General features: G+C 38.8%; 1 protein-coding gene across 1 annotated transcript; it reads right to left on the reverse strand.

The window, feature by feature from the left end:
* CISD1 (CDGSH iron sulfur domain 1) lies at nt 1–11,861 on the reverse strand. The gene is made up of 3 exons (XM_063435181.1): nt 11,717–11,861; nt 2,560–2,762; nt 1–823 (listed from the first exon to the last, which is right to left on the reverse strand). The coding sequence occupies exons 1-3, from the start codon at nt 11,742–11,744 to the stop codon at nt 734–736; spliced, it is 321 nt and encodes a 106-aa protein (XP_063291251.1). The 5' UTR covers nt 11,745–11,861; the 3' UTR covers nt 1–733.
* Nucleotides 11,862–12,274: the final 413 nt, after the last annotated feature.

A 12,274-nucleotide genomic window follows, 5' to 3' on the forward strand; every position in this document is an offset into this window, starting at 1 on the left:
TATGATTTTATAAATAATTTAATGCCTATGCATCCACTTTACATTCCATTGTCATTATAGGTAGCTCACAGAGGAGAAATAAAAATCAAAACACAGATATGAACCTATTAAGATACAAATGTACAGCGTGATATGTAATCAATATGTAAAGGAGGCCTCAAACGTAACAATTGTCAGAACTGCTAACACCGAAAGATTTTAAACACTTAAGGCATATGACAAATACAAGAGGTGGTCTTCCATTGGTAAAGAGAAGGGTTTAGTCACTCTTCACACATTCGTGATTCATTTGATATCACAAAACTATAACATGTGTCCATCAGATTTTCTCCAGATATTTGTGGGTATTCCAAAAGTAGGGAAGGAAAAGACAATTATGCTTAACCTGTATAGATTAGCATGCGTTGAAGGCACAGAAAGTATATTGATTTTACAGCACATCCATTTTAATCAGTATTGGTTTAGACCAGTGTAAAATATCCAATTTGAATTCAATACATGGCCATATGAATTACATTAGCCTCACAGACAAGAATAGAAGTTTAAGGACATCATGAATTTACTATCAGGAAAAACGATTCACACAAGAAATAGTTTTGTAGATGTATTGAATAAACAAAGTTGTTTGTAAAAAGCTGACAAGTTCACTTTAAGACCAATTTTGGTTTTATTTTTAATGTTGTGAATAGCTAACACTAATAATTCTGACAGTTGCTGGCCTTCAAATCCTCAATTACGATTCCTTTTTCTTGATGATCAGGGGGCCCACATTATCACCAGTTTCCTCATTGTGCTTTGTGTGTGCACCATCACAAAATGGAAACTGCAGAGGGAAATAAAAAAAATTAAAAGTAAATGTATGAATAACCAATTTTTGTTTTTGCAGTTACAAGAAACAGAACATAAACAAACATTTTAGCCTCATCTATCTTTCCATCTGCTTTCAAATTTAAAATGCTCTAAAACCATTACAGTGCCCACAATTAGTTTAAGTTAAAGTCACACAAACACATTCAAGCAACTTCTGCTGACCACTACCAACCATTTCCCATCAGCTGGTTGGTCTCTTTCATACGGAGTAAATTTCAAGTGTACCCCAGCAGGGAAAATCAAACTGGAAAGCAGGTGGAACGCATGCAGATCAGTGGTGGGTGTTACAATAATTCAACATCCATGGAACTGAAGATATGACTGCTCTAACCTGGAGTGGAGGTAAGGCAAACCTTTCATGAGAGGATTACTTTAACTCATCTGTTAAACTGGCTTTAAAATTATTATGTTAAAGGATCACTATATATCTATAAAGTGTTTCAGCTTGCTGAAGTGCTTTAAGGGTGAGGAGTATCCTGTTATGACAGTTTAGAAAATGTATTGATTTTAGCTGGGCTCGAGTCCTTCAGGAACCCGTGGGAACGACGTTCACGCACTTTTTCCACAGCAGGAACGCCGTTCCAGTTAGTGGTCCTGCAGGACTTGTTTGCCAGCGAGGATAACCAGGCATTCGTGATGCCAGGAGTCGGAATATGACTTCCTGCCCGCACAGCAGCCCCACTGGATCCCAAGTAAAAAAAATCCACCCAGCTCTCCCAAATGTAGGGAGGCTGGGTGGATTTAAAAAAAATAATCTGTGAGTGTGTATGTGTGTGTGTCTGGCTGTCAGTGAATCTGTGTGTATATCAGTCAGTGTGTCAGTGAATCTGTGTGTATATCTGTCAGTGTGTGTCTGTGTCTGTAAGTGTGTCTGTGAGCCCCCCTACCCACCATACAGACCCTCATTCCTCTCACCGCCCCCCTACCCACACCTTGTCACAGCCATACCCACAAACCCTGTCACAGCCCCCTCACACACATACTGACACCCCCTCCATACAATATCACCATCCCCAATCACTTTCAGCCATATATATGCATACGGGCGTATAATGGTTTTTTTTTTTCCCCCAACACTTTTCCCCAGGACTTGACCCCTGGATAAAACTCCCTTGCTGCATTATATCTGCTCTCATAAGCTCCCCTGAGCTCACAGAAGTGGCAGGCACACTCTCTACTTGAGCATGCCTGCCTCTTCCCCCACTTCTGTTCTTCTCAAACCTCAGATTAGAATACTGTGCAGGTGCGTGTGAAAAAGGAGAGTTTCAGAGTCTTCTCAATGAGAAATCCCAAACAGGGTATTTCCCCATAAAGACTTTGTTTCTTCCAGGTAAAAAGTGGAAGGGGCCTGCAAAAGCTGCAGATATAAGAAATGCAGCTTTTGCAAGCTCTTTTAAAAAGGTATACCCCCAATGAATACATGCATGAAAAATGTAGATTTAGAAGGGTATATTGTCCCTTTGGCACAGGATGGACGTTTTTATTAACAGGAAATGGTAAGAAGGCTATGAATGAATGCCATGAAAGACAACAATAAAAATAAATAATCACAATAGTCAAATATATTGAAATGGAGTTTAAAAGGATGCAAAGTATATGGAATATCAAATTATGATTTCCTACATTAAGTAAAAAAAAAATCCACATTTTAAAACTACAGCCATTGTTTAGTACACTACAAGTTTGCACCTTTTTCGATCTCCAGCAACGACAGTAGACAGCTTTGTCACCCAAATCTTCCATATCAAAAGCATGGACCACCTTTGGATTATCTTTCTGGATGTCAATGTTTACCATAGACTTGCAGGATTTATCTTTGCAGAAAATAGCTTTGTACACCAAATATCCTGCAGCAGCAACACCAACTGTCAATGTGGCAGTGGCAACCCACTCTGTAAAATAAATTAAAGAGTTAAAGGCTCTAATGGATTTTCATAGATTAAGCACACACAGAGAAAAATCAGATTTGTCAAACTTTCCCGGAGCCTGGCACCCACCGGGGGCCGGAGATCCGCGTCTGTGGTTTGATGCAAAGTAGCTCAAGATTTACCTATCAAAGCACTCTTATTGGTAGGCTTAAATTGGAGCGCTCTGAGTCAAATTGCAGGACATGAGAATGTTTTATAAGTCTTTCCCCACCCTGCGGAGCTCAGTCCCCCAAGGTATTTAGTTTTATTGGTTCCCCCTCACTATTTTGAGGGTGAGGGGGCAGGTAGGCTTTTTTTTTTTAGAGGGGGTGACTAGGGGCTTAGGAACCCCTACTCACCTTGGAGGGAGGGGGGGTAATTTTTACATTTAGCCCTCACCTGTTACCCATGGGTGGGGGGACAATAGGTCCCTCTCCCCCCATTGTCACTTGGGCTCTCACTCATCGCCCATGGGTGGGGGCAAAAGGTCCCCCCCATTGTATTTTAGGGTCTTCACCCGCCACGCATGAGTGAGGGTCGTAGGGGGTGTACAATAGCCCCCCTATTGTATTTTAAGGTCTCCACCCGCCACACATCGGTGGGGGCTGGGAAGGTGGACAATAGTCCACCCCCCCCGTTTTATTTCAGGGCCCCACCCGCCATGCATGAGTGGGGACCGGAGGGGGTGTACAATAGGCCCCCCCTATTGTATTTTAGGGTCCCCAGCCGCCACACAACGGTGGGGGCTGGGAGGGTGGACAATAGCCCTCCCCCTCCCCCCGTTTTATTTCAGGGTCCCCACCCACCACGCATGGATGGTGGCAGAGGGTGGACACTAGGTCCCCCATTTAGTTTAGTGGGGGGGCTCAGGGGCCCCCCCCCCTGTTAATTATTTTTATAGGTGCCCCACTAAGGGGCACTTTATTAAGGTAGTGGGGGGGTGTTTTTTTTACAACCATGAGTAGCCACTGGCTGCTCACTGTTTAGTAGATATGCCCCTACTCACAGTATAGCGAGTAGGGGCAGATTAATTACTAATACTAAGTAATCTTTACTTAGTATTGGTAAATTTGGCTGAAACACCAATTTAGGTCTTTCAGCAGTTAAGTAGATAGCTTCCCAATACCGTGGGAATTAGAGAGCCATCTACCCGCGGCACAAATAGGATCGGAGTTTCATTCATTCTAAAGAAATTCTGATCCGAACAAAAACTCCCGAATTGCGTCCTAACACGAATGGACAAATTGTTCTCATTCTGCAAGGACGAAATTCGGTAGTTTCATCAGTGTTCAAACGCTGAATGAAGCAGCAGGAGGAAAGTGAGAATTGTGGGAAAATTGCTTTGACCCGCAGGAAGTGGGTCAGAGCAGGTCAAGCGTAGGAAAAATACATAAGACAAAATAGTCCCTATTTTTTCCTACGCTTAAAAGAAAACTAGAGCAGATCGGAAGAAATGAAGAACAGATCCTGAGAGTGGGAGAGAAGAGGAAGCGATTAGGTAAGTTCGGCATGACAGTGCCGCTTTAAATCCCATCCAGACATTAAGGCATGTTATGCAAAAATATTTAAGTCATTATTGAAATATAAATGATTAACCTAGAAAACTAAAGATAGCGCACCTTGCAATGATTTCATCGTTATCTATATATTTCTAATGGTATAAAAAAAAAAAAAAAAATACTAATACTTATAACAGTTAAACTAATCTGAAAAGTTATTCTAAATAGGAGATCTTCATCTGGTTGCAAATATTTAAAAATTGTAACAACCAGCAATAATGAGTCTTTGTTTAAAAATCATAATTTAACCCCTTAAGGACACATGACATGTGTGACATGTCATGATTCCCTTTTATTCCAGAAGTTTGGTCCTTAAGGGGTTAAATCAAATCAACCCTGTCAGACCCTAAAACAAAGTTGATATGGCGCCTGCTACAATAATCCATACTTCTATATAAACTGTAATCTCATTTGAGCAGGGTCCTCTTGAACACAACGTTCCTAAGTTTCTTTTAATTGTCCTGTTCTATTTAAATCCCCCCCTCTTATAATATTGTAAAGCGCTGCGTAATCTGTTGGCGCTATTTAAATGGTAATAATAATAATAATGGCTGTTGGACTACAGAAAAACATAAAAAAAAAAAAAAAAAAAAAGTAGAACGAACATTTCTAAATTAGTTAATGTGACAGCACAATAAGCATAAAGTGGTATTACAGAGCAATTAGCATAAAACATTCCCTCTTTGCATCAGAAGTATTTATGATGCATCTAAGGCACATGTTTCCACAAGGTAATACAGTATGGAGAATCTAAATGGTGCTTGGAGGAAGACAAAGGGGATAAAATATGTAAAAGTAGGAAACAGATTTCACAATCTGCAATCAATACCAGAAACAAAAAGACAATTACCAATTTCTGTTTAGAAGAGACATTGTTTTAAATGCTCGGTACTGACTTATTCTAATAAAGGAATAAGTACTGAGCATTGTGGTATTGATGTAAGCAACGGGACAGAAAAATTGGAAAAGATTTAGAAAAATGTTTTTTTTCTTAAAATAAATAATACATTAGTGTTCTCTAACCAATATTTACAAAACCAATTTCCATGATTGTTAATGTGTTATGAAGATATTTTATCAAAACTAATGCAATAAAGATGAGAGATACGCAGTTTTCAAAGTGTCCATCGTTTCCTGCAAATAAATGTTCCAAAGTAAGGTTTTGATGGGTCAGGAAGAGGCGGAGACTTATCTGGGTTTTCAGTATTGTTGTGCATACCTCATTAACCAGTACAGAACCAGAATTTATGGAATATTTAATTTAGCTTTCTACAGACAACTGCAGTGTGAGGGACGCATGGAGGGAAGAAGCCATTGCACAAGCTGAAGGAAAACTTTAATGTTAGGAATATATCTTTCCCCCTTGTTGGCAAGCAAAGGGTTATAAAACCCTTTAAACACCTGATTCCAGCGCCAAAGTCCCTCAGTGCTGGGTCGGGCTCCTCCTTCGCCAATGAGGTCACCTAATGCTCATGCACTGCAATCGCCATCATTAGGCCTTCACCATAGGAAAGCATTGATTCAATACTTTCCTATTGGATTTTAGAAGACGCTGGACATACTCATGCAAAGGGTGAGGACGTCCAGCCTCAATTCACAAAGTCAAACTCTCTGAAAGGCCAGGAAAGGCTGTCTGAATCCTGAAGTGTATACTTTGCAGTTTCTCTGCAGCTGGAGGGTTAAGGAGACAATGACACTGCACACAGACCACTTCAATGAGATGAAGTGGTCTGAATGCCCTTTAAGAAAACATTCTAGGAAACCCATGATTACCGTATTTACTCAAATCCAATGCGCAACTTTTTTGGAAAATAAAGTTTTCAAAATTTGAATGTGCATTAGATTCGATGGCGCATTACATTAGAGGCAAAATTTGAAATGTACGGCGAATTCACACAGGCAAATTTCGTTCCTGAAAGAGCGCTTAAGAAACACTCAACATGTAACACTAAAATTGAAACACCATCAGTGTTACTAAAGTATAAGGAAAACATTTTTATTGTAGCACAATGTTGTATAGGAGTATCTGCTTGTATAAACATAGAAACATAAAATGTGACGGCAGATAAGAACCATTTGGCCCATCTAGTCTGCCCAATTTTCTAAATACTTTCATTAGTCCCTGGCCTTATCTTATAGCTAGGATAGCCTTATGCCTATCCCATGCATGCTTAAACTCCTTTACTGTGTTAACCTATACCACTTCAGCTGGAAGGCTATTCCATGCATCCACTACCCTCTCATAAATGCACATTACATTCGCCAGCAAAAAAAAATTTCAGCTTTAGATTCGGTTAAATAAAGTTGCTATATAGATCGCTCGTGAAAAATGCCATCTTCACGCTTTAACTGTGTTGCTACTACCATCTTGGAAGTGAAATCAGTGGAGCAAAGGTGCAAACAGTTGTCAAGCTTACCGTGCGATTTAATGGACTTCAGGGTTTTAACTGGATAAAAAGCACAGTAATAACTAGAAAAGCTACAATTTCTGGGAAAATTATGTGAAGTGTTCTTGCCATCATCAGTAGTCTACAACTGGAGTGGGCGGAGTAACTGTGTATTTATTTATTTATTTAATTGCAACGTTGTTGCCCAAAGTGCTTCACAGGTACATTAAAACATACATTTATAAAAACATTAGCAGGCCCTGTCTATGACATCACTTGCTGCTCCAGCCTGGCACAGGTCAGAGTATTTTGGCGGTTGCCATCTTCAAACGGTCGTATTTTAGAAAATATAAATCCTACAACGAAGAGCTTTATATTGTGAGAATCACAAGACCCAGACCTACATTGTGATGCATAGTATGTCTCTGAAGTATTAAAAATGAAGGCAGTGTCGCAGTTTAGAAATTGCCGTACAAATTTGAGTTGGCAATAGTGGAATTTCAATGAATGTCAATGGACGGCGTGAGTTGCAAACAAATGGTCATATTGTGAAAACTATTTGGACTATGGCTTAGCCGTGGACATTTTTAGTGACAGCAGGGATAGCTGAACGTTTTGATATAACGTTTTGTGTAGGTGGGCTTGAAAATGAGGGAGTGGTGGCAGTTTAGAAATCATGTCCTGATTTTTCAGCTTTTGTCAGCTCCCACTCTAGTTTTGAACATTTTGCCATTCATTCCTATGGGACCAATTTCGCCACAAGAACGACGATATTCCGTGAACCATTCGGCGAAACGTTCCACAAAGTAATAGCAATCTGTTCGGGAACAATCCGCACGTTTTGGTATATTTTTGTCTATGTAGTGTAAAAACTGTGGGAGGAGTTAGGGTGGCAAATTTGGCTATTATAATAATAATAATAATAATATATATGTGAGATAACATTAAGTGGTCTTGCTATGCAAGAACACTTAAATAGTGAGTATTTGTGACAAATGGCATTCTTAATTTCCCAATTCAGTGTTATAAACAAAATGACCAGGTCTGTGTAAATAATTAAAGAACTATAGTATTAGGGATACAAACATGTATTCCTAACACAAGAGCGCTGGACTATCTATTCAGGAGTTCAAACCCTCTTTAGAATGGAGTTAAAAAGGCATTTAACTTGGCCTTTCTCCGTCACTGCCCTGGTCTCACAGCAGCTGGCCCAGACTACATGGCTGAGATCATCAATCTCCATAGGAAAGTTTTAAGAGGCTATTGAGCATTCACAGCAAAATTCTAGCTGCGCCAATCAGCATCTCGTCCTAGAGGTGCACTGAATCAATGCATCTATATTGGGAGCATTTATCATCTCCAAGCAGAGCGTGGAGACGACGGACACAAGTCCTGCAAAGTAAGGGGGAGTGGGAGACCTTATAGGTCACGATATTGCTAGGAAAAGTATTAAATTTCTGTGCAATATATAATTTGATCATTTAGAACGTACTCATTTTTAAATAAGTTTAAAAAAAAGAATTCCAGTCCATTTTAACCCCTTAACGCCGTGCTATGCAGTCACGGTTTAAGTGGGCTTTAAAGCCGTTGTGACGGCATAGCACGCCGTAACGGCTTTAAGCCCTGGAGCGCCCGGTATACTTACCTTACCGGCGCTCCGCTTCGGGAGGACTGCCTCACAGCCCAGGCAGCCCCCCCACGGCAAATCAGGCCCCCGGGGGCCATGTGATCACTCTCAAAGAGCGATCACATGGCCCCCTATAGCTGGCTGTGGATCTGCCAGCAGGGGGACTGTCTAAAATATCAGACAGTCCCCCTGCTGGTGGGAAGTATAAAAAAAAATTAGACATGTTTTAAAATAAATCAAATGTGTGTATATATATATATAACGTCATACATAGTGTATTTTAATACTAATATAAGTACATATATTAGTATTAAAATACACTTAGAATGACGTTACATACATATATATATATATATATACGTATAATTACAATAATAAATAAATAAATAAAATAATAAAATTAATAAATAAAATATTGAAACAAAATTTAATATAAATTATATATACATATGTAATTTCATTCTAACTGTATTTTGTTATTAATATATATAGGTAACAAAATACACTTAGAATGACATTCTATATATATCTATCTATATACAAAATGCAAATAAATATAATACATATATAAATACATATAATTACATAAAATATTACATTAGTATACACGTAGAATATAAATACCTATAAATGCATATGTATTAAAATTCTACGTGTATATTTAAGTAATCTTTTAACATAATTAGGTGATTTGATTAATTAAAATTTGATTGACATGCCTGACAACACAGGGAGAAAGTGCAGAGAATTTAATTCGCAAGCACTATATTTGACCCTGTAACTCTCCAAGACAACATAAAACCTGTACATGGGGGGTACCGTTTTACTCAGGAGATTTCGCTGAACTCAAATATTAGTGTTTCAAATTGGTAAATTGTATTACAACGATGATATTTAAGTAAAAGTGAAGTTTTTTGCATTTTTTACAAACGAACGGCACTTTTATGGACTATATTATTGTTGTAATATGTTTTACTGTTTTAACCCCTTAAGGACACATGACATGTGTGACATGTCATAATTCCCTTTTATTCCAGAAGTTTGGTCCTTAAGGGGTTAAAACACTAATATTTGTGTTTAGTAAAGTCTCCCGAGAATAACAGTACCCCCCATGTACAGGTTTCATGGTGTTTTGGAAAGTTAGAGAGTCACATATAAGGCTTGCATTTCATTTTTTTTTTACATTGAAATTTGCCAGATTGGTTATGTTGCCTTTGAGAGCGTATGGTAGCCCAGGAATGAGAATTACCCCCATGATGGCATACCATTTGCAAAAGTAGACAACCCAAGGTATTGCAAGTGGGGTATGTCCAGTCTTTCTTAGTAGCCACTTAGTCACAAACACTGGCCAAATATTCGTTTTTTGCTTTTTTAACACAAAAACAAATATGAACGCTAACTTTGGCCAGTGTTTGTGACTAAGTGGCTACTAAAAAAGACTAAAAATACCCCACTTTCAATACCTTTGGTTGTCTACTTTTTAAAATGGTATGCCATTATGGGGGTAATTCTCATTGCTGGGCTACCACACAGTCTCAAAGGTAACATTACCAATCTGGCAAATTTCTATTTGAAAATGGAACGTTCTATATTTGACCCTGTAACTTTCCAAAACACCATAAAACCTGTTAATGGGGGATACTGTTTTACTCGTGAGACATTGCTGATTACAAATATGTGCATTTTTGTGCAGTAAAACCCAACAGTATTATGACATTCACGGCTAAAATGTCAGACGGAAATACAAATGTAAAAAAAATAAAAATCTTATTTTCTCACTTTTTTTTTTTTTTTTTTAAATGTTATTCATAATGAATTATGTTCCATATATGAATAGTTAATAGTAAATTAAAGCCCTGTTTCTCCTGAACAAAATGATATATAATAAGTGTGGGTGCATATAATTTGAAAGAGGGGAACTACGGTTGAACAGACATGTAGCGCAAATTCTAGTTTTTGTTTTGATCAGAACGTGCACTATTGACTCCGTCCTGAAGGGGTTAAATTTGAATTTTTTGAGCCTAGTGTTCATTTGATAAATATGACCCTTTTTACAGTCCGTAATATATCAAACATTGTAAGCTGCAATGGACACCAAAAACAGTAATTGTTTTAACAGTAAATCAGAAAAAAAAAAAAAAAAAGATGGTAAAGGTAAGTTCTGAAATTAACAGCTTGATGAAAGTAATCATTGTGAGTGGATGATTCTTGGTGAATAGCCAACGTATTTTTTTTCGCCCAAGCGTTATGAAATACGCACAGTACAAGCATACCAACAGGTTTGAACAACCACACCCAATTGTCAATACACGATTTAAAAAAAAAAAAAAAAGTTATAGCGACATAGAAAGGGCGTAGATGTAGGAATGTAATCTCACTTATAATGCAAGAAACAATGTGTTTCACTGTACTAATATTAATGTGAGCACACTATACAATACAGAACCATCTTATTGAAACATTCATGTTTGTCAGCGTAAGTTTTTATACTGTATTACAGGGTACATACAGTTGTGGATGCCAATATTAATGTTAATAAAATGCTAAAGTCCAAAATGATTCCAGAAAAGTTAAGCATATTATTGAACTTAATAGAGCACTCCAATTATCAGGTGCCAATCCAAACTAACGTGCCCCCACTATAAGTGATCAAACCATTCTAGAATGTAGCGCATTGGCTGGGAACGGCCGGCTCGCTTGTATGAAGCAGTAGAGGCAGGGTGTGGGGCATAGCGAATGTCCGGTAAGGAGTCGAGACTCTCCAGGCACCATAACCACTACAGCTCACTTGCATGCACAGCAAATCACCGCTCTCTTCCAGCCCAGGTCTTCTCATAGAGAAAGCACAGAATCCAATGCTTCTCGATGAGAATCATTAGCCAGGATCGGCTAATTAGCAATAATTTTAGCATAAGCAAGTGTGCACTACAAAATGATTATGGTATAGTGTGGCTTTACTACGAAAGCAAATAGAAAAAAAATAAAATAATAAATTTATCCGCAAACCATAAAAGGGCTAAAATACACAACACCATACACGGTCAAAAAGTATATAATATGGTATACATCAGAAAGAAAGAAAATTTATCAATCTCCCCCCACCCATCACCCCTTAGAAACTTAAATGTATAATTATTATTATTATTATTTTTACAATAATAAAAAATAATAGGTATATTGAGTACAATGTCACAGGTGTCATGAGAGGAGCTCTGATCCCAGGCAGTATCACCCAGTGTCTCTGACCCCCTCCCCTCCTCCTTGTGCACAGGTATTTCCAATCAGTAATGTCAATAAATAAAGCCATAGTACATTGGGGCCTGTCATTATCACGTGACACCAGCAGGGGCCGCGCTAACCGCTCACCTCGCGCCCCGGAGCTGGAACCCAACATGCCCTCGCTCTGCTCTGCGCTGCTCTACTCAGCAAACTAAACCGTCTCAAGGACACTGAGCGCTTAGATCACGTTGACCGGCGCGCGGGGTCTAACTGTCAGAAAAGGGGCGGAGATTAGAGGGTTGAAGAGGAGAGGAAAGGGGAAGGCCTTCCCATACAGATAACCTCACAGTGACGTCACGGGGGGGGGGAGAGAGTTCCGGGCATCGAAGCACGAGGCGCCATTGTGTTTGATGGCAAACCCGTATTTAGGGGTCATTTCACTAGTGCGTCATGATGTGAAGAAAGAAAGTGACGTGAAATAGCAGGCGGGATTGAACCTAGGCTCATGGGGCCTGGGCAAGAGTAATGGCTAAAAAAAAAAAAACATGAATAAAAAAATAAATATAATAAAAAAAAATGAATGTCAAAAAATAAAAGGTAGAAACAAGTACTGAGTTTGTGACACCCTGGTGATTATTTGTACAAACCCTCCCACACTCATTTATGCACTCAAACACATTAACGGGCTATTAACTAAAGTGAGAA

Source organism: Pelobates fuscus, chromosome 10, assembly GCF_036172605.1.
Source record: "Pelobates fuscus isolate aPelFus1 chromosome 10, aPelFus1.pri, whole genome shotgun sequence".
Lineage (NCBI taxonomy): Eukaryota > Metazoa > Chordata > Amphibia > Anura > Pelobatidae > Pelobates > Pelobates fuscus.

Excerpts from the sequence above, each read along its gene's own strand:
- CISD1 (XM_063435181.1), bottom strand. The coding sequence starts at position 11,744 with ATGTTGGGTTCCAGCTCCGGGGCGCGAG. Across the intron at positions 2,763-11,716 it reads TTCCAGCTCCGGGGCGCGAG|AGTGGGTTGCCACTGCCACA; the intron begins GTGAGCGGTTAG and ends TTTATTTTACAG. Across the intron at positions 824-2,559 it reads GTTGCTGGAGATCGAAAAAG|TTTCCATTTTGTGATGGTGC; the intron begins GTGCAAACTTGT and ends TTCCCTCTGCAG.